The sequence below is a fragment of the Sciurus vulgaris genome (assembly GCF_902686455.1).
Source record: "Sciurus vulgaris genome assembly, chromosome: 5".
In the NCBI taxonomy this organism is placed as follows: domain Eukaryota; kingdom Metazoa; phylum Chordata; class Mammalia; order Rodentia; family Sciuridae; genus Sciurus; species Sciurus vulgaris.
Genome location: NC_136465.1, coordinates 124,837,847 through 124,861,838, shown reverse-complemented (window position 1 = coordinate 124,861,838; position 23,992 = coordinate 124,837,847). Strand labels below are relative to the sequence as shown.

The window sequence follows — 23,992 nt, the reverse complement described above, 5'->3', positions numbered from 1 at the left end:
ATGATAAACACCAGCAACATAAGAAAAAATAAGATGTTGATCCTAATGTTGGGAATAAAGTTATTTGGAAAGTTAAGTTTCTGGCAAAGTACGCCAAATGAAGGAGTGGGTAAGCTAAACAGAATAAATGGTACCAACACACTTTTCAAATATATTTCTTGAATTTCCATACAGATTAGAGGTGAAATTCAACACCTAACTTTCTATTTCCCCTACTGATTCTTATATAACTACTTACTAAAAACATATTACATGATATATTCCATATTTGTTTGTAAAACATCAGAAGTACATGTACTTCTGATAAAATAGAACATACTAAAATGCACAAGTAAATTACCTTTTATGTCAGAAAAAAATATCCGAAGTATATTTACTCATTGCTACTTAAGAGACCTTTTAGTTATAAGACTATATAGATATGAAAAAAATGATGGAAAACCATGTGAGAAAAGAACACAACCATACATACATCATACACAATAATTATTCATGTAAAAATTCTGTACGTACTGACAAAATAGCTAAAAGCAGCTATGGGTAGATTTAACTATTACGTTTTAGGGTAGGATTTAAATATACAATTTTAAAAGACATCACAACTTCATTGATTTCCTTGTTACAATACATTTAAAAAACAGAATTATGTCATTTTTGTGTAACACGTGCCTCTTCAACTTCTAGTATACTGTCAGTGAGGATAATAATTTGTAATGTATAGCAAAGGTGGGATTAAGGCATTAGGCCTTATAAGTGAAAAACTTTGTTATTTCTCATTTGCAAAATTTTATCTTTAAAGAAAAAGGAAATTCTGAGATAATCTGTACATCTGAATCGATGCTGACATTACCTGGCATAGCATTTCCACTTATGTCAGCATTCATGACAGCAGTGAAAACAAAGAAAAATAAACATTAAAGGAGGATGCTTAAAAGGGGAGATGTAAAGCAAAGATTTATGCTGCAGTGTAAATGATCTTCCCTTGGAAAATAAATCTACGAAACTAAAGCTGACTAGAAATCTATCCTGAATAACATTAATTAGATTAGTTGAGCCTAATTAAGGGCTCTGCTTTTTATAGCAACTTTATATATTCTAAACATACAGAGACATATAAGAATTCAATATCCTGTCTCATCTGAGACTCCTCTCAATTATTTGGGATCTTTACAACCATTACAGCATAAAAGCAGTATTCTTTAGTTTCAAGTATTATAAAGAAGTAAACTCTTCTCAGGAAATTTTTTAAATTAATAAAATTTTTTTTTTAGTATTAACTGTACTCTGAATTTAGAAACTTTATATAGACCAATTTAAAATCTTTGTTTGCAAGAGTCTTTGATTTTCAAGATGACAGTGACCTATGAATCTATATTCTTTAGGCATCAATTGCTATCAATACTTGGTAAAAAAAAAAATAATAATAGGATCAAGTTAAATGCTAATACACCTCAAGTAAATGGCTCTGGAAAACTATGGAGATTAAAACATGAACTACTATTGTGCATAAAGATCTGTTCTAACACGATTTAAATAAAGCTAGTAGAATTAAAATAAAATTAACAGTCTACCTATATATGAGATTCATACGGGCTAAAAATTTCTTATTCTTTCTTATGATTAAATAATTGAACACTTTACCTAGTATAAAACACTGAAATGGTGATACTCTGAGGAAATCAGGTTTTTATCTTCCATCAATTACAAAAATTATATTATTAGAGAATAATTAAGGGCTTACCATGGTATCAACAATAATAATAGCAAAGATAAATATTCACAATGATGTTCTAATATGCTTGGCCTATCTCAAAAATACCTTAGGTCATAATTTATCTTTAAACACCTATGTCCCTGCAGTAGCTCATGCATCTCCCAAAATCTATATGCCCACCCTCCCAGCCTAACCATAAACACCTTTGTCATTTCTCACCACATTCACCACTCTCCTCAATATGCACACAGAACACTATTCATTGTGGTGAAATGTTATAAAACTATACAATGTTTCTGACAGACTGATGAAAATCAGGGAGAATCTGTGAGAAACAGATGCAACTCAGGAGAACTAACACTAAGGACCAATTTCCAGCAAAGCTGAGCAACCTGAGTAAAATCCACTCTTGCTCCCCACTCTTAAGCCACCCCCTAATATCTCTGTCTCATTTTGGAACACTCTGAAATCTCACAAATTAGGGATTTACCGGTCATTTTAAATGTAAAGTTTATGAAAATTCAAAAGGTTCTTTATAGTCTTTATGTAAACTAAGCTTAATAAGACTATTTTTCTCCTATACTGGCTGAGATGAAAGGCACTGTTGGAATAGGAAATGCAGACTGAAGGATCAATAGAGCAAGCAATGATTAAATATGAAACACCTGGGAGGAAGTAGCTAGGGTGGAAAGCTTGAGATACGATGGTGGCCGACTGCAGAAAGAAGAACCTGGGCTATGAACACTCCTGAATTTGAATCTGCTTCCATTACTTAATAAATGTCATCTTAAGCAAGCAAGTAACTTAATCTCTTTGCATGTGAAGTTGCTCTACTATAAAATAATATCTCCCCAAAAGACAATCTTATGTCAAATAGAGTGGCACAAGTACTCACATACATTAAATTCTTAAAAAAAAAAAAAAAAAAAAGGTCAGTCCATGTTCATTACTGAGGTAAGAACAAAAGGCACAAAAGAGAGTAGACTGAGTAGAAAAAGCATGCCAAAGAGAAACTCTTAAAAATTCCTCCTTGAAAACCAAGTTTTATCACGAAAAAATGTAAAAAGAAACTCTCATTCTTCATCACCATACTTAAGTTCAGGAGTCCAAACTTCAATGATACTACTAAATATAAAATACTACATTATGAACTGTTTTTATTACATTAAAGATAAAATAGGTCTTGAAAAATGGACTAAGAACCAATCTTTCTTTAAATTCAATGCAAAAAATTTTACTGAGTGCCATTTATGATTCAGTGTGTCTCAGTGAGTGGCAAGAGGTAGAGGAGTAAGAAAAAAATTCTTGCTTTTAAGGAATTAGAACTTTTAATCTTTCTGATATCAGAGAATTATATAGCATTCATCTCTGGGAAACACCATCAGTTCACAAGTCAGGGACCTTCCCGTACAAATCATGAATATCATGTTAGGGCATGAGACAGACATGCTCCAGAAAACTGATGGATTTATCTTAAGATTCTACTTTTAATATTAGTCAATTTTTCATAATTATTGAATTTTTAATGCAAAAAAATTACCTGTCAAAATTTCAGTGTTTCTCGCAGCTATTGTTTTAACTTTTATTATTCCTGATTCAGCAGCCTGCAAGAATAAAAATAATTAGAAAATAAAACTTATTATCAACATTATCGAGGGATTAAATAAGTCATATACAACAGCTAAACTTACAAGCATAGTCAGTTGTTATCATCTTTTTTTATTTCCAAAGCCTCAGATACCAAGCCTAGTAGTGACACACAATAGATGTAATAAAATATGATTAATTTGATTATTCATATGCAAACTGCACGTTGCCTTCCTCTGCCTTGAGGAATATCTGAAATATCTCAATACTTCACAAATTTAAATGTTCAGAAAATAATAATAAAATCTAATGAAAAAATTTGAATTCCTCCCCATATCACACTCCCCTTTTTCCACCACAAATAAATTATAAAACACTGCAAAATAAGTGAAACTATTGTTTTAGATTTGAAGAGTCAGTTTTCTTTTTTGAGAATGAATAACCAAGCACTTATTACTCTGTGGTTATAGTTTTTAAATATTCGTTCCAGTTTTCATAATTTCTAAAATATTTCATCCCAACATGCTTAGCTGGCAGTAACTGCATTTTACAGAAAATAATAAGAACTGCACTGTCCAATATGGTAGCCAGTGACAACACGTAGCACTTGATATGTAGCCAGTCTGAATTAAGCTGTGTTCTATGTGTAAAATACACACTAGATTTTAGAGAACTAGTATCAAAAAATGTAAACTATCCTCTAAATATTTATATTGATTACACTGGGAAATAATATTTTGAATACACTGGGTTAAAGTAAATATATTATTAAAATTAAATGTCTGGGGTTTTGATTTTTATTTCCTGGGTAGTAAACTCAGGAGCACTTTTATCACTGAGCTACATCCTCAGCCCTTTTTATTTTGAGACCAGGTCTTGCTAATTTGTCAAGGCTGGTCTTGAACTTGTGATCTTCCTGCTTCATCTTCCTGAGCTGCTGGAACTATAGGCCTACACCACTCTACAAAGTTGTTGTTTTTTTTTTCCCCCAACTTTTAAATGCAATTGAAAATTACAAATATGGATTGCATTTTTGGCCCATATTATCTTTCTATTGAACAATACTGACATATAATATTAATAGGTTATTTCTATCATACAAAGTCAGAACATTTTCAGTGTCTAGAAATATGGCTATTTCGTATTTTATATTGATCTCTATAGCTCAAAAAAATCTTAATTTAACAATCAGCAGATTAATGCATAAAATAAAGAACACATAGTAGGTAGGCTACATCATGTGTAATAGAACTTTTTCACTTTGTTGCCTCCTATCATATGAAGTACTTGCTTCTGTTTAAAGAATTCTCTATTTTAAGAATTCTGGTAGAATACAAAATCTGTCTTACACTATTAAAATTGAAAATGCTAGTTACTTGATTTCTCACATGTCCTAGCAGACTATGTTTACTTTATACTTTTGAATACAGAGGATAGTGGCACAGAAAAATAGAGACAAGAAAATTCTTTCCAATAAAAGCAACAGTGAAAGCAACATCTAGTTTCAAAGGGCAGTAGAACCAGTGGTGGCCTGGAGTAACCAATACTGCCAGTAGTGCAATCCATACCATGCAATCACTATTCATCAGAGACAGCAATAATGGTCTAACTGGCCTGAGTTTTGCTGTGGTTCTAGCTGTTTACCCTCCCCTTGTTCATGTACTTTTTCTGGACTGGCTATATTCATCCTTCTACCAAATTTGTGAACCTCTCATTATTCTATCAGTAAATTTTATTTCTGCTTAAATTAGCCATGGTCAGCTTTCATCGCTCACAGCTAAGAAAAACAATAGATACAATACAACTTCTAAACCTTTAAGAAATGGAAATGTCCCAAATTAAATTAACAGGGTTACTAGCAGAAAAATATAGTCAGAATTCAATACTTTGGGGAGAAAAAAAATTGGTTTTCTGATTATTTGAGGCAGTACATGTTAGAAACAGGAAGCTTAAAAAAAATCTGATGCTCAGTCTGCAACTCATTCCAATTAAACCAGAATGCTAACAGAAATCATGTATCAATGTTTTTAAAAATCTTTAGTTGATTCTAATATACAGTAAAATTTAGGAATCCTTTGCGATACTAGAAAGAGATAACAGTGTAACTGAGGTGGTAAAAAGTGGCCAGATCCTGAATATGTTTGGAGATTTGCAAACCACAGAATATTAACTATTGTAAAAAAATAGAAGAATACTGAAACAGAATTATTACATGTGTTAAGTAATAGTCATACATCCCATCTCAAACTCTCTCAGGTAAATGTCTTATTGGGTCAGGAGAAGTTAATCTGTGGCCACTGAGATTTCTTCCACCATCACTTTGCAAAGTTTAACTTCTTTCTCTCTATAGCACTATATACCTTCCATATGTCCAAATTCAGTATTTCAATTTGCTTCTGTGTCAACAAAGATTTGGTCAAACTAAACCATCAAGAATACCAAGGTTATCTGTCCAGAGTCTGTCAAACTTTTTTTTTTTTTTTTCTCTTTTGTGGCACTGGGAATTGAACTCAGAGGTGTTTTACCACTGAACTAAACTCCCAGTCCTTTTGCCCTTTTCTTTTTTTCCAAGATAGGTCTCACTAAGTTTCCCAAGCTGGCCTCAAATTTGTAATCCTCCTGCCTCAGCCTCAGAGTCACTGGGATTACAGGTGTGTGCCACATGCCTAACCTCAAAACTTAAGTTTCCAAAATCTGTCTTGTGATGTGCTAGATGTTAAATGTCAACAAAGATTTCAAATTTGCCAAATACTGTTTTGATTTCTTGAAAGGAATAAATATCAACACATGAATGCATACATGTTTAACAAATATTTTTAATAAATCATACAGTAAGGAGAAGGATTAAGTAGCATTTCAATTAGATTGAAGTAGTGTTTTTTTGTTTTGGGGGTTTTGGGGGTGGTGGTGTTTTGTTTGTGATATTGAGGATTGAACCCAGGGGTACTTTACAGTTGAGCCAATTCCCCAGCTCCTTTTATTTTGAGACAGGGTTCACAGGTCTTGCTACATTGCCCAGGGTACCAAGTAATGTTTTAAAAGATGTAACCAGTCGGGTGAAGTAGTACATGCCTGTAATCCCTCAGGAGACTGAGGCAGAAGGATAGCAAGTTCAAAGCCAGACTCAGAAACTTAGCAAGACCCTAAGCAACTCTGTGAGACCCTATCTTTAAATAAAATATAAAAAAGGCTGGGGATGTGGCTCAGTGCCTATGAGTTCAATTCCCAGCACCCAAATAAATAAATAAAAATAAAAAATGTAACCAGAATTTTCATTCCTAAATTCAAGGAATGAACAAAAGGATTATTTGTTAGCTATAATTAGACCTACATCATAGCTCCTCATTTTGTACATCCAAGTCTTTAATGTCAAAGTACTGTGAAACTGTAACACCTTATTCTCGCTGCCACCAGGTGTTTCTGGAAAGTTCCACTAGCAATGTTTATTGACCACAGGTATTTATCAAGGTTCCCTAACTACTGTAGTATTATTTCATACAAAAACCTAGCCTATCCTACCTCTTTTAGAATATTCTGTATGGACAGAGATCTTCACGGTCAGATTTCCAATTACTTACCAAGGATTATAGGTGTAAAGAAGAGTCTTTAATTCTTGCATTAAAGTATCTGCTATTCTGATCAGATACAATGTAAGAAACTTACATAATTATAAATATAGTTATTTTTTCCTAAACTGAGGAGGAGGAAGAGAAAAGTGGCTAGTTCTGAAGCTTGAATAGATTATATAGGTTACGATTTAAGAAAAAGATAAGCAGTCTAATATATTTCTGAGAGCATTAGTAAGTTGGGAAAAAGAGCCAAAGTCTTAAATACATTGCACCATTTCATATTTGTTACTCTTAAAGTTAATATCTCTCAAAAAACATTTCCGTGGAGAGCAGTGATAGAGGATGGGAGAGCAGTGACTGAGATTGGGGGTCTCTGATGCCCTCATGGTTGTGGCATGCCCAGTTCCTGGGAATGTTTCTGTGCAAGGGCACAGGATGCCTAGCTACTGTCCTGCATGAGGAAGCTCTGTGCAAGAGCCCTATCAGATCTAACCTTGATCTCAGGCACACAGCTCCCAGGAAGAAAGGAATTCTTAAGCTAGACAACCACATTTCACCAGCTCCACTTCTGTTCCTGCCCGCCTTACAGTAACTTTAAACAATGGACTTTCTTGAGAGCTACACAAAGTTCCTAACATTGCACTGTGCAACTATGGATTGCTACTGTGGAAAAGCTACACAGATGTCCTAGTTTCTGTTACACAAAGAATAATGCTTGTATAGTCTTTAGCCTGATAATGAGACATATAAATAAAGATTGCTGGAGTAACTCTTTAGACCTGCATCTCCATCAGAGAGCAGGCTCCACCTGATCCCAGCTTAATCTTCAAGATCTGTGTCTGTGAATCTTTATTTTCCAAACCCCCTTCTCCCCTCACTGTACCCGAGAGTTTGATGGCGCTGGCCACAACACATTTCCATCTTTTTTCTCAATATCCTTTGCTGACTTTCCCAAAACCACCTAGAATATCCCTGGCCTCATTTCACACTCAATATACTCCTTCTGGGTAATTTCACAGGTCTGTGGTTTCAATGGAAGACCCCTAAATTATATCCCCCCCCCCTTTTTTTTGTACTGGGGATGGAACCCAGTTTTACCACTGAGCTACATTTCCAGTCATTTTTGTTTTTATTTTGAGAGAGTGTCTTGCATAAGGCCTCCTTAAGTTACTGAGGTTGGCCTCAAACTTGTGATCCTCCTGCTTTGGCCTCCAAACCACTAGGATTACAAGTAAGCACCACCACACCCAGTTAGTTATAATCCTTTCTTGACCTGTCTCCAAAACAACTGGATTTAACTAACCAAAATATTTAAAAGGTACCTTAAATTTAAGATGCTGAAAAAGATGTCATCCTCCACCCCCAAACTCCAACCTCAGTCAGAAAAACGTGTTTTCTTCCTATGATCACTGTTTTCTAAACATTTGCATTATCCATTCAGTCACTGACTAGAGATATCTGGACTTTCTTCCTCATCTTACATATTTAACCAGCCACAAAGTCTATTTGGTTAACATATCTTGTAATCTTTTTTTCTCAAATCCCACTACCACACTTCAGTTCAAATTCATTTTCAATCTAAAGGGTTTTGTCTTGCCTACATACAATTGTCCTTCATACAGTTAGTTGAGAAACTAACTTTTCAAATGTTCCCTTGCACCTACCCCTACTAGTGTTTCTCAAAACTGAATAGTGTAAGGACATCTTTTAAAAGGGATGGGGTGGGTATCTTAGACTTACCCAGTCACTGAATAACTTTAATACATATAAATACAACTAAGAAAAAAATTTTTTGTCTGCAGGTGTAGCTCCATTATAGAGAGTGCCTGAGGCTCTAGGCTCAATCCCCAGCCCCATAAAATAAAAAATAACAACAAAAAGAAAAAGAAAAAAAAAAAGAAATCTTTTCTTTTTTGGTACTGGGGATTGAACCCAGGGCACCTTGCCACACCCCCAGTCCTTTCTGTAGTTTTTATTTTGAGACAGGGTCTCACTAAGTTGTTTAGGGCCTTGCTAAACTGCTCAGGCTGGCCTTGAACTGGTGATCCTCCTGCCTTAGCTTCCCCAAGTTACTGGGATTACAGTTGTGTACCACCACACCCTGGGGTGAAAAACTTTTTACAGCTCTTAAATTACAAATCCAACACATTCACAAATTAAATTCAAACCCAAATTAGCACTAATGTGACAACGCTTTCCTGAAATTAAACCACTGCTAATGACATGAAGACAGCCGTAGTCTTATGGCAGCAGATTCTTCCAATTTGGTACCCTTCTAGTATCATAAGCAGAAATCATTTCCTCCATCACTGTTTTCTATGACAACTAAGAACAAGCCTTTTCACATTGTCTATAAGTTATACATGTGACTTTAGCCCTTTCATCTCATTATGAGTGTTTCTCTATTCTTTTCCTTTTTTTTTTTTTTTTTTTTTTTTTTAATTGAGACAAGGTTTCATCTCACTAAGTTATTGAGACTGGTCTTGAATGTGTGATCCTCTGAACCAGTGGAATTACAAACATGCGCCACTGCTCCCAGCTGCTTCTCCAGTCTACCTATGAGCCATGAGGACAAAAAAAGGTACCTCATTCATCTCTCTACAATACTAATGTCGATCACTATGCCTTTCAAACAACAGCCACATAATAGTTTCTACATGAATAAATGAAAAGTTCTAAAGAGTATAAAAATTCAAACTCATTTATAATGCGGGGAGAAGTGATTTTACTGTCTCATTAACAGAAAACTCCAGAGGAAAACAGTCAGAAAATCACAATGCCATCAGGGCTGCTGTTTCACTTCTATCATCCTCTTGGTTCTGGCCTATTCTATGGATGGGCACATCCCCAGGCTGCTTCCAATCTTTGCACAAAATGGCTGCAGCTATTCTATACCTCACAATTTCATGACACTATCTAGAAGGACAAAGTCTCTTTCAGTAGATTGAAAATGAAAGAGAAAGCTTTTCCTTCCTAGGAGTGTTTACTAACATTATGTGACTTGGGCAGGAATAAAAGTTGGGGTGTCAGAGATGGGAAGAATTGCAACTAGACTAAGTTACTCAAGGTACCCTGGAGATAGGAATGAGATTAATTTATCCAAGTTTAAAGGGCTGAAATAAGGGGAGAGTGCAGAATACCACCAAAGGTAGCAAGAAGGAGGGGATGCTATGGAAGGAATTAACAAATGCCCACTACTAGAACTACAGGCAGATTTACTTTTTTAAAATTGTTTTTAAATGCTAGTTCCCTTCACAAAAGCTCCTATTCTGTTTTTAACACATATCTTTCACAATTTCTATGAGAGTAAATGCTCATATTAAAATAAATTTACCAAAGGTCCAAATTAATTATCCCTATGACACAGCATGAAAGGAGAGCAAAAGAAGAAATGTGAAATTCAATTAATGGCAACTTGGCTAACATAATGTACTTAAGAGACAGAGGGCGGTATGGAGCTGCCTGAAGACTTACATGTCAAGTAAAATCCAAAGCCTTAAGTCAAATCCACACTCGGGAGTATTTAATAGATCTAGATTACTCCCTACAGGACAATATGTTCATAAAGCAACTACTACATTGAAACCAACGACTGTCTTCTGTAACATTTGATTGCATACCTGAAGTTTTGAAAAACATACCTATATGGTATTTTACTCAAAATCTCTGGTTTCTAAGAAACAAGTAAAATAAATTCTCTTTAACATATCAATTTTCTTTAACATACAAATTGTCTTTAACATATCTAAGATAACATGTAGATGGCTAAAAATATCTATAGGCTGCCTTTTCTTAAATGATTTTTTACTACCATGGATAGAAGGATAAGGAAGATGTAATATTCACCCTTAAGGAGTCATGTAGAAAAGAAAAAAATATTTAAACTATAACAAGATAAAATATAAGTGTTATAAGGAAATAACTTAAAAAATAAGCCTAACTAAAAGTTAAGAAAGTGGAGGAAAACATATTTAGACTGGCAAGCCTAATATGCTTTCCTTGACTATTTTTCTTGACACATAGTAGGTGTTCAAAAATTATTTCATGAATGAGTGAATGAAGAAAGAAATTATAAAGTTATCTCTAAATTTGATTCATTCATGCAATTAGCAACACTTAAAGTGGGATTAAAGGAAGAAAAAAAAAAAAAAAGATAGGGAAGCAATTCCAGGTTAGTGAAAGGAAACTCAGCAGCTGTAGCATGGAAAACAAAGCAGAAGGATGTATCTGGAGACTAGGCGACAATCTACTTTACTACAGTATAAGGACATATGAGAAAGAGTTGAGGATGATGAAGCCAGAAAGGAAAGTTGGGAAGAGCAAGAGTATTAGCATAAGGAGTTTTATAGGCACGGAGTAGCCATTGAGGGCTTCTGAGCTATTTTAAGTATAATGGTCTGGTGGTAAGATGCATTAATTTTGAACTACCTATGACTTTAATGCATGTCAAAGGCAAGGCATAATGTTAAAACCTGAAACTAGGATACTAACTGAGAAAACAGAAAAAGGAGAGGTAGGTAGTTGGAAATTACAGATCTGGAAGGAACAGCTGACAGTGAACAGGGAACTGAGGGAGCAAAGATAGCCAAATAATGACTGAGGAAAGCAACAGTAATAGATACTCGTTTTAAAAAAAAGGGGGGGGATATGGTTATTTTCAGGAAAATATAAATTTAATTATAAGAAGTTCTATTTGAAGTATATGAAAGACATGCTGGTAGATGGGTTCAACAGGTAGCTGGAAACATAAGTCTAAAAACAGCTAAGAAAGCAGAATACATACAGCAGGATCAGCAGTGTGAGAAGGCCAGAAGCCATGGGAGTACATGATAGTGCTAACAGAATGAGCACAGAGTGAGAAGACAGAACTTGGGATAAGAATTTATACATAAAGAAGAGGAAAAAGGAATACTGAGAGAGAGAAAGGAGAAACAGTAATGCAGAGTGTTATAAAAGTCACACTGGGAAACTTCCAAGACAGAAAAATGGTAATGAATAACGAAGCAAGACAGATGAGCAAGAAAAATATAAAAACAAATTAAGCTGGGCATAGTGGCACGTGCCTACAATCCCAGCAACTCAGGAGGCTGAGGCAAGAGGATTCCAAGGTCAAGATCAGTCTCATCAACTCAGTGAAACTCTGTCTCAAAATAAAAAATAAAAATGGCTTTGAGTATAGTTAAATGATAAAGCACCCCTGGGTTAAATCCCCAGTACTACATACACAAAAATAAATAAGCAAACAAAACCAAGTTAAGCATGTTTTAAAGGCATTTGCAGCATGATATAATGGAAAAAGAGAAAGGAATTAAAGATGGATGCATATGGATTGATATCCCAGTTCCTTCACTTTCCAGTTTTACTACCTTATACAAATTACTGAACCTTTCTAAACTTCATATGTATAATGAAATACTTAAAAAAGACATGATGAATTCATTTGGAAAAATAAAAGACCCAGAATAACCAAAGTAATCCTTAGCAAGAAGAATGATGCAGGAGGCATCGCAATACCAGACCTTAAACTATACTACAGAGTCACAGTAACAAAAACGGCATGGTATTGGCACCAAAACAGACATGGAGACGAATGATACAAAATAGAACACACAGAGACAAACCCACATAAATATAATTATCTCATACTAGACAAAGATACCAAAAACATTCACTGGAGAAAAGATAGTCTATTCAATAAGTGGTACTGGGAAAACTGGAAATACATATATAACAAAATGAAATTAAACCCCTATCTCTCACCCTGCATGAAACTCAACTCAAAGTAGATCAAAGACTTAGGTACTAGACCAGAGACTCTGCACCTACTGGAAGAAAAAGTAGGTCCAGAACTTTACCGTGTCAGTTAGGATTTGACTTCCTTAATAAGACTCCTAAAACACAAGAAGTAAAATCAAGAATTAATAAATGGGATGGTATTGAACTAAAAAGTTTCTTCACAGAAAAGGAAACAATCAAGAATGTGAAGAGAGAGCCTATAGAACGGGAGAAAATCTTTACCACATGCACCTCAGACAGAGCATTAATCTCCAGGGTATTAAAGAACTCAAAAAAATTAACACAAAAAAAAACAAATAACTTAATCAATAAACAGGCTAAGGAACTGAACAGACATGTCACAGAAGAAGAAATACAACTGATCAACAAATATATAAAAAAATGTTCAACATCTTTAGAGAAATTTTTTTAGAGAAATGCAAATCAAAACTACTCTAAGATTTCGTCTCACTCCAGTCAGAATGGCAATTATCAAGAATACAAGTAATGTGTTGGGGATATAGCTCAGTTGGTAGAGTGCTTGCCTAGCAAGCACAAGGCCCTGGGTTCAATTCCCAGCTCCACCAAAAAAAAAAAAAAAAAAAAAAAGAATACAAGTAACAATAAATGTTGGTGAGGTGAGGTTGTGGAGAAAAAGATACACTCATCTATTGCTGGTGGAAATGCAAATTGGTGTGACTTGGAATGGAAACATCATTAGACCCACTTATCCCATTCATCGGTTTATACTCAAAGGACTTAAAATCAGCATATTACAGTAGTGATGCAGCCACATCAATGTTTATACCAGCTCAATTCACAATAGCTAAACTATGGAACCAACATAGGTGCTCTCCAACAGATGAAGATGGATTAAAAAAAATGGATTTAAAAATACATATATACACTGTGTATGTATATTAAAAAATATACATACACAATGGAATATTACTCAGTCTTAAAGAGGAATGAAATTATGGCATTTGCTAGTAAGTGGATGGAGCTGGAGAATATCATGCTAAGTGAAATAAGCCAATCCCAAAAAACCAAAGGTCCAGTGTTTTCTCTGATATGCAGATGCTAATTCACAATGGGGTGGAGGGCTAGGGAAGAAGAGAGTTACTTTAGATTAGGTAGAGGGGAGTAAAGGGAGGGGAGAGGGTATGAGAGTAGGAAGGGTAAGAGAATGAATGAACAGTATTACCCTATGAACATATATAACCGTACGACCAGTGGGGTTTTACACATGTATAACCAGAAGAATGAGAAATCATACTCCATCATATATGCTATATCAAAGTGCATTCTATTGTCATGTATGACCAATTAAAACAAATTTTAAAAATTAAGAAAACAGAGAGAGAGAGAGAGAGAGAGAGAGAGAGAGAGACTGGGCCCAGACCAGTGGGAAACAAAAACAACAAAAAAGACATCAGAGCTAAAAGATGCAAAGTTCCTAGCCTAATGGAAAGGATATATTTTACTCAGCCTTGAGTTAACTTCATGAAATAAATAGTTTCCCATTTATATTTGTATTTCCTGCCAATCTTCACACTTAGGAAACTAATAAATTTCTATTAAATTACAACATTAATAGTAAAACTCTACTTTGTACATGGCTGAAAATAAAACTATCTTATAGAAAAGAAAGGAAAATGCTTCAATTTTTGAAGTGTTTTCTTTTTTGTTTTATAAGTCAGAAACAATGTCTTTTATTCTATATCACTAAAGCACAGTGCTAAGAAGGTAATCAATACAACTTTTTTTGCCGTTTGTATATTTCAATATACACAAATTTATCCTATTATGCTTATGGAAGAAATAAAATAATGTCAAGGAGAAAATAAATATCAGTCCATTATAAACGCTAAAACAATTCCCAAATAATTAAGTAAAGAATACCCAGCCTTCATTCTTCACTGTCGAAAAGTACTGAAAATGAGGTCTTAACTCATCCAGGAAAGTCAATGACTTCAGCCTCAATTCCCAAATATGGTAAAATGGAAAATCATGTCATAGTAAGAAGGCATTTCTCTCACCACGGTCTCCCTTGACCAGTTAACAAAGAAAAACACTGAATATTGAGGAACTCTACCACAAGGAACCTTTACTTTATTATTATTATTATTATTATTTTTTTTAGACAAAAATCTCTACCAACCAACTTCCATCAGGCCTGAAAGGGCAGTGGGGAAACTTCAGGTGCATCGTTGAGAAGACTACTTATACTTTTTAAACAATACCCTTGCTGATTCTGCAATAATAAAAAGAGAAAAAAAAAAAAAATCCATCCACAACACTAATCCCAACTACCCCAATTCAAATGACATTCATCTCCTTTCCTCTTCTACTACCTTTGGACTTCATCACCTTCTAGTACTTCTCCACTTGGTGATCTGAAATTCGGTATCCCTATCCTTCTAGCTTTCTTGCCCCATTGCTCTTTGATTACACTGATGCTTCCTAGTCCCTCAACCCTTCTCACTTCTTCAAATCAATCAAAGTTATTGGGTTTCCTTCTTTTGAGAATCCAACTCAGACCTTACAATCCACCATTATTTGAATCACCTTTTCTGCTAAGATTCTTATGTGTTCCATGTCAATTTTTCCTTTACTTCTCCAAAGTGATTCACTGCTCTCCTCTAACTTCCCATTCAACACTTCTTTTATTACTAATTACTTCCAGCAAGAAGTCACTTTCTATCTCACCTAGAAAGCAGAGGCCATGGGACAAACTGTTTACAACTTCCAACTTTCTCCTTCAAATTTATCACATTCAACCCATTTTTTCCTTCCCTTCTCAGATTGAACTTCAGTTCATTTATAAAACTCCAACTTTCTCAGGGAATCATGCTCTAGCAAACACCCCTCTTTTCTCCAGTATCTTTAATTTTAGTCTGTCCAACAGCATTTTTTCCCCAAATTCCTTCTTATGTCCTGATACACTCTTCCTGACCCAAATCATCCACTCCTACTGTTTCCAATATCATGTATTTACTGATATCCCAAGTCTAAAACGCTAGAGCCCCCTTTTAAATGCCAAGCTATCTTTTTCAAGCAACTAATTGTCAGTTCCACTTGGATGTCATAAATCTTAATATATTTGTGACTACTAGCTTTTCCTGTATTCCTTCTTCCTTTTCTTAGTGATCCATCCAGTTTTACAAGCCAGAAACCTAAAAGGCATCACACATTTCCCTCTTTCCATTACAGAATAGGTCATAGAGCCCTGGCAATTTTACCTGCTAAGTCTTTTAAATCTATACTCACCTTTCCACTCCCCTCTATGCAAGCAACCTCCTGTTGCTATCTCCACAACTCTTTCAATACAGGCAATCATCACTGTTGAAAATTTGCTGTTTTTACAATCTCAACACGTTCTAATTCTTCCAAATAATACTGTCAAGGTAATGTTACTAAATATGAATCTGATGACATTTTTTTAAAGAGCTTTAAGGATTTCCAATCATCTTCAGTATGAAATTTATTTTACATGGAATATAAGTATCATGGGCTAATTCTGTCAAGAATGACCCCCTCCTCCTCACATCTTCTACTCATATTGCTATGAAACTTAGCTCAAGAATTATAAACTTTAAGGGGGCATTATGGTGCATGCCTGTTATGTGAGCAACTTGGGAGGCTGAGGCAGGAGGATTACAAGTTGGAGGCCAGCCTCAGAACTTACTGAGAGCCCGTCTCAAAATAAAGAAAAAAGAAAAAAAAAAAAAAAAGACTGAGGATGTAACAGCTCAGTGGTAAAGCACCCCTGCATTTGATCCCCAATGTCAAAAAAAAAAAAAAAAAATTACAAACTTTCTCAGATTACAGTTCCAGGCTCCGTTAGCTCCCCCTTACCTGTTACCACAGCATAGTGCCTATAAATAGGAAATGAATAAAAAGTTCTCACTTGAGAAATATACAAACAGAGTTAGGGTTGTGGTTCAGTGGTACAGCGCTTGCCTAGCATGCGTGACACACTGGGTTCGATTCTCAACACCACATATAAATAAATGAATGAATGGAAGTTCATCAACAACTAAAAACATAAAAAAAAGAAATACACAAACAGAAAGCTTTAAAGGTCACTCTCTCTTAAGGCCACTGGATATTAATTATATAAAAGTGACTTTAGAAAGATCTTACATAATTTTTAAAAGAAAAAAATCTTACACAAATGTCACACAAACTACTGCTTCAGTAGTTCCCCGTCAAAATGGTGGTGGTTGGGGGGGCGGGGTGCGTCTGAAGCATGAAGATATATATACTTAAGGACTCAGGAAAGTAAGCAGGAAAAAAAAGGAGGAAGGAATTTATTGCTATTAGTATTATTTAATAACTACATTTATTATAAAAGAGCAGACTGAAATATTAAGCCACTACAAAAACAATTTAATATTCAAAAGGTAGAGATATAAATGAAAACAGTAAGGTGGGGATAGAAAAAGTCGAGAGGTAAAATTAAGACACTATCTTTTATTAATATCTTTTGTATTTCCATAAATCTTTTTGTTTTTCTAACAAATTTGAAATCTTAAAAATCATTTTTTTAATTAAAAAAAGATTTATAGTCGAGTATCATGGCCAAAAAAGTAGAAATTACTAAAAATTGAAATAAAGATTAAGTATAAAATGTCTCACTTCATTTAAACTTACTTAAAAAGTATCCCTTCCAAAGTTACAATGCAATTAGAACTGTAATAAGTTCTTGAGTGGTTCAGAAGGAGCATTTTTCAGGTAACAGCTATTAAAGAGACAGGAAGAATGTTAACTAGCAAAGAAATCTACTGAGTGGAAAAGCTTTTTATATTTAGAACACTTTTGCCTTAAGATCTACTAGAACCCAAAGGAAAAAATAAAGTCCAAAACTTACCAGCTCCTTAAAAAACAAAAGCAAATTTTGGCATTACTACTAATTTACGAAGAAGTTTAAGTTAGACCAAAATATTTCATGAAAGTCAAGGCTTCCTCCTTAAAAACAAAATCATCACTATTTAGCCAATTCCTTAAAACATCCTTGTTTTAAGACTGTGACACAAAGTCATTTTTCAGTTCCTAAAGCAGGGACCTAAGCATGTGTCACTGGTTAAGGAGTAAAGATTCTTTTATTCAACAAATCCTAACAGAGTATGTATACTTTGTACAAAATTGTGGTAAGAATTACTCTTGTCATTATCACAAAAACTAGGTAATTACTAAATATCTCTCTAGCCAGTGTTCAAGTAAAACTAATAAGCTTTAATGAAAAGTCCTAGGATTAGGAATGGGTTGAGTTCTAATGACCTGTTTGGAACTCTGAATACATTTGCCAATAGAAATAATGTAACGAATAGTAATTAAATTCCCAAATTTTAGCCCATAAGTCTACAACATAAAGGGACCACAGTTTTTATATGAATTCTTAGAACTGGGAACAATCTATAACTTATTATTGAAATTATAAAACAGGATTTGAAATTTTCTAAATAAAAGCATTTTTCTCACAATTAAAAAATTATTTAAAATTCCTTAAAACATTCTGATTCTTCAAAATTACGTTATAACTTTCAACAAATGATACAATGAAAATCAATATCAAAGCAAACTGTTACCTGAAATAAAACATATATAATAGTTATCATCCCCAAAGTGGCACATCTGATTAGGTAGTATTTTCTTACTTTAATAAAGAAATACAAGGAGTTTGTTAAAGACTGATGGAACCAGAGCACTTATAGAAAAGTTAAAATTCCTTAGAAACCTAAAATCCAAGCTTTATCCATCACGTTCGAATTACAGAATATTTATAAGGCTAAAACATTTAAATAAATATAAAATATGAAATCCTTTGATGAATTTTTAGGGTAAATAAGTGAAACTGCAGGTATTCAAAACTATATTAAACAGGAATAAAAATTAAATAATTACCTTTACAACATCGCTGAAATGTCTTATTTCAAAAAAATTATAAAGGAAATCGAAGATTGTTTTTAAATCTAAAATAATTAAAGTGGCATCTTAATTTTTTTAAAACAGTCCATAGTGATTAAATTTCTAAAAATTTCAATTCAGGAACTATTTGGAGATTTTATTTGTGTAAATTATTAACGAACTATCTAAAAACATCCTTTTAATCTGACGACTTTGCCACACATGATCTTATATAACCACACTTTACCCGTCTTACATCTGAAAAAAAAATTTTTTGAAGCTCCAAGGGGTTAAGTAAGATATAGTGTTAGAACTGAAATTCAGGTCCATTTGCTTTGACTCCAAGCCCAAACTTCCCATCACCGTACTGCTCGTAACAACAAGGTTTAATTAACATGGTTCCTGTCGGTATTCAACACTGTCTACAAAGTATGTGGGTCTGGATAATTCATTAACAGTCGACGGGATTGATGAGAGTTACGCCGAATGACACACATCAATAAGGAAAGCAGTTTCCACCTGAGCGATATAGCTTTCCCAACAGTGGATATTAATTCTCAGGAACGAAAAACAGACATAAGTTTTTTTTCAATTCTGGCTTGGCCAGTTCTGAGTTTGAAAAAGACCAGAGAAGCAGATTACTGAATTGGCTCACTGCACCACCTTCACTCCTAAATCAGGAGGACAAGAGAGTGGAAGAAATCAAATGGCCTCAGACCTGTCCGACACTCTACAAAGTCGGTACAAATCACCTGCAAAGGGGAGAGCCGAATGAAAATTAAGTCAGGACTGGAGGCTGAGGGAGGGAGCAGGGCTGGGTCTAAGAGGACCAAGCAAGCTCTCTGCGCCTTCTTCCGACGTCGCAGGAAGCTTACCTCCTTGACAGGTGGGAATTTCTTCTTGCACTCCAGTGACAAGGCCCGCAAGTCGCTCTGCATATTCTCCAGCAGCTTCTTCACCGCCTCGGGGCTGTTGGTGCCGGACATGATCACCCAAGGTCCGAGCTAATTTCAGAACCGCACAAATAAGCTCTGGCACTGTCAGCTCCTTGGGGCGCCTCCAGCCCTCCCACAGCCCGCCTCCTGGGCTACGCAGGGGCTCGGCGGGGCCTGGGCTGCGAACCCGGAGCGTGCCCGAGCGCCCCCCGCAGCCTCCTCCTAACACCCCGGCTCCTCTTGGAGGCGCCCCCGCAGTCGCCCAGTCTCGCTAGGCTCCGCCAGCGCTGGCCCAGGAGCCCACGAGGTGGGCAGGTCCGTCCCACGGCTGCGGGGCCCGGCTACACCGGGCTTCGCCAGCCAACCTGGCAAGAAGCTTCAGCGGGGGCTCCCCAGACTCCCCAGACTCGCCGACGCCATTAGCCGAGGCGCCCACAATTCCGCGCGTCGCCGGGACACGTCAGCTGCACTTCCGGCCACCGCGGCCACCGCCCCCGCCGCGGCCAACCCGGGCGGCCAGCGGCGGGCGGGGCGGGGAGCGCGGCCGCACTCCGGCAGGTCCGGTTCCGGGTGGCAGCGCCCCCCCGCCGCACCCGGGCGTCCTGGGGGGCCGAGGGCGGGGTCTGCGGCGCCTGCGTGTGTTTCCTGTCTAGTGACGGACGCCCGAGTGGGCTCGGGGGTACGCTGTGGCGTAGCTCTGCGTATGTTGGTCTGACACTCTGTTTTCGTGCGACCAGTTTGCTTTTTTGAATCAATTTTAATTTGTCTTATCACTCTTCGTTTCTGCCTCCTCGAATCTCTGGACTAATGACCCCACAGCAACGCCTACCTTCTCTTAATTTCTTTTGCCCTCCGTGGAGTCGTACCAAGTGCCATCAGTGCAACTACTGGGAAGTCGTCTTCTATTTTCTTTATCTGTAAAACGGTATATTAAGCTGCCCTCGTTTCCAAACCAAACCGTCTGCTCCCATGTCACTCAAAAAGAAAATTCCTAGTCTGCCCTGTCCTTTTTAACCCATGTTTCTCCCCGACTAAAAGAAAAGTTTCCGACCAGTTGGGCTTCGTATTTTTATTCTACTTTCCTGTTTTCTTTCCTAGTGTTTTGCCAGAGCCTACAACAGTAGGTAAGCAGTACAATTTGGCGAATGAATGAATACCCTATTAATATCAGAGTATTGAGGCTTAAAAAAAAAAAAAAAGACATAAAAAAGCCTTTATTAGATCTGAGGTGCCAAATAAATGTAAGGTAAAAGCTAGAATCTTCGTCTGTTCTCCGAAGGTCCAGGTTAAATCTACTTTTGCCCAAGGTGTTTCTCAGCTTCTGAGCAGGGAGTAAAATAATTTCGGGTTATTTCCTTCTGGCAAGCAAAGCAAGGATGATAAAGTTGGCAGATGACTTGAACAGCAGTTTGGATCATCTGTGCCCAATACACAACCTGTAAGAAATGATTGACAATTCCTATGGTATAAGTTTTATGCATAAAAGCCTGCAGATTTGGGATGGGGGGAAAACTCAGATGACAGACATTATTCTTGAGGTCCCAGGAAGTTCTTTTTTTTTTTTTTTTTTTTTTCTTTTTTTAGTGATCTCATAAATTGGACCGGTAATCTAAATCCAAATTCCCTCTCAGTGTCTTTCCCTATGTAGCCAAATTTTGCTTTAAATTTTTAATTTTGTATTGTTAATAGCTTTGGCATGATTTATTCAAAATCATCTTTGGATTTTTTTTTTTTTTTTTTTTTTTGGTACCAGGAATTGAACCCAGGGTGACTTAACCACTGAGCGACACCCCCCAGCCCTCTTTATTTTTTATTTTGAGACAGGGTCTCTTTAAGTTGCTTAGGGCCTTGCTAAATTACTGAGTCTGGATTTGAACTTTTTGATCCTCTTTCCTCCGCCTTCCCAGCCGCTCGGATTTCAGGTGGGCCAGGCTAGAGTCTCTTACATCACTATTCTATAGAGTTGAAGAGACGGCAGTTGAATTCACTAGCTAAAAACAGTATGTACAAACAGGCATGGATGGGGTATGCCCATAAGCTCAGGTACTAGGAGGCTGAGGAGGAGGATTGGATCCCAGGTTCCAGGCCAGCCTGGGCAATTTAATGAGACCCTGTCTGAAAATAAAGAATGCTGGGTACATAAATCACTGGTATCAGCATACATGAGTCCATAGCTCACTGGGAGAGTGTTTATAAAGAGATGTTCCTGGTGCTGGATTTGATCTCCAGCACTGCACAAAAATAGCCCAGTGAATGCCTATAATGCCAGCCGCCAGGGAGCCTGAGGCAGGAGAAGCAAAGTTCAAAGTCAGCCTCAGCAACTTAGTGAAACCCTAAACAACTCAGTGAGATTCTGTCACTAAATAAAATATGAAAAAGGGGCTGGGGATATGGCTCAGTATTTGAGTGCCCCTGGCTTCAATCCCTGGAATGAATGAATGAATGAATGAATAAGCCCTGATACCAATAAATAAATTAATAAATAAGCTCTTTATTTTATATATGCCTAGAGAGACTATACTGCCCCAGAAACAATACATATCTTTATACCAATACCACACAAGCTACCAGAGGTAAAAATGGTTTTCTTATTCTTCAAGTAAAAGAATTAGCTAAACTTGGGAGCTAGCAGAATCGTTTCCCTTTTGGTAGCAAAAATAAGTATCCCCAAGGACGTAAGCATTAGACCAGAGACCCTGCACCTACTAGAAGAAAAAGTAGATTCAAATCTCCTTCATGTCAGCTAAGGAACCAAATTCCTCAACAAAACTCCTAAAGCACAGGAAGTAAAATCAAGAATCAATAAATGAGATGGTATCAAACTAAAATACTTCTTCACAGCAAAAGAAAGAAACAAGAATGTGAAGAGAGAGCCTACAGAATAGGAGAAAATCTTTACCACATGAACCTCAGAGCATTGATTGCCAGGATGTATAAAGAACTCAAAAAACTTACACACACACACACACACACACACACACACACACACACACAGAAAAACAATGTAATCAATAAATGGGCTAAGGAACTGAACAGAGACTTCACAGAAGAAAAAATACAATTGATCAACTATTAAATGAAAAAATATTCAACATCTCTAGAAATTAGAGAAATGTAAATTAAAACTACACTGAGATTTCATCTCACTCCAGTCAGAATGGCAATTATCAATAATACAAGTAAAAATAAATGTTGGCAAGGATGTGGGGAAAAGGTTCACTCATACATTGCTGGTGAGACTGCAAATTGCTACAACTAATCTACAAAGCAGTATGGAGATTCCTCAGAAAACTTGGAATGGAGCCACCATTAGACCCCCTTATCCCACTCCTCAGTTTATACCCAAAGGACGTAAAATCAGCATATTGCAGTGATACTGCCACATCAATGTTTATAGCAGCTTTGTTCACAAAAGCTAAGCTTTGGAACCAGTGCCCTTCAATAGATGAATGGATAAAGAAGATGTGGTACATATACACAATGGAATATTACTCATCCATAAAAACAATGAAAGTATGGCATTTGCTGGTAAATGGATGGAACTGGAGAATATCATGCTAAGTGAAATAAGCCAGTCGCCCATAAAAACAGACTGAATGTTCTCTCTGCTATGCGGATGCTAACACACAATTATAGGTGGTGGTGGGAGGACAAAGTTTCATTGGATTAGACAAAGGAAAAAGAAGGGAAGGGAAGTGGGATGGGAATAGGAAAGACAGTAGAATGAATTGAACATAACTTTTCTATGTTCATATATGAATACACCACCAGTGAAACTCCACATCATGTACAACCACAAAAATGGAAAATTATACTCCATATATGTATAATATGTCAAAATACATGTATCATTAATTATAGGTTATGTATAACTAAAAAGAACAAGTAAAATTTTTTGTAAAAAAAATCCAAATATCCAGATTCATATTTTGTCATACAGTGTGTCAAAAAATACGAAATACTGTCAAAATTATAGCAATTCTACAAATCTTGGCATGGGGGTAAAAATCATCTGTAGCTGCAAAATCTACCTTCATTGAAAATTCCATCACTAACTGCCTTGTAAAGTTAACCTTTTTTTTTACCATAAATAATGCTTTCGACAAAATAAATAGATGGTTCTTCGAAAAAATAAACAAAATTGATAAACCTTTAGCCACACTAACAAAGAGAAGACGAGAGAAAACCCAAATCACTAAAATTCGGAATGAACAAGGAAATATCACAACAGACAGGATTGAAATACAAAACATAATTAGAAGCTATTTTGAAAATCTATACTCCAACAAAATAGAAAATTTCGAAGACATCAACAAGTTTCTAGAGACATATGAATTGCCTAAACTGAATGAGGAGGACATACGCAATTTAAATAGACCAATTTCAAGTACTGAAATAGAAGAAGTCATCAAAAGCCTACCAACAAAGAAAAGTCCGGGACCAGATGGGTTCTCAGCCGAGTTCTACAAAACCTTTAAAGAAGAGCTCATTCCAATACTTCT

At 36.0% G+C, this 23,992-nt stretch overlaps 1 protein-coding gene across 4 annotated transcripts in view; it reads right to left on the bottom strand.

The window, feature by feature from the left end:
• MON2 (MON2 homolog, regulator of endosome-to-Golgi trafficking) overlaps window positions 1–19,949 on the bottom strand; it is a 109,513-nt gene extending 89,564 nt beyond the window's left edge. For 2 of the 4 annotated variants that reach the window (XM_079139657.1, XM_079139658.1), the window contains exons 1-2: window positions 19,431–19,949; window positions 3,255–3,318 (exon numbers count right to left, since the gene is read on the bottom strand). In XM_079139657.1, the coding sequence (XP_078995783.1) occupies window positions 3,255–3,318; window positions 19,431–19,541 (175 nt within the window). In that variant the 5' untranslated portion in view covers window positions 19,542–19,949. The remainder of the gene's footprint in view (window positions 1–3,254; window positions 3,319–19,430) is intronic. The other 2 variants (XM_079139659.1, XM_079139660.1) reach the window with 2 other exon arrangements.
• Between the last annotated feature and the right edge of the window lie 4,043 nt (window positions 19,950–23,992).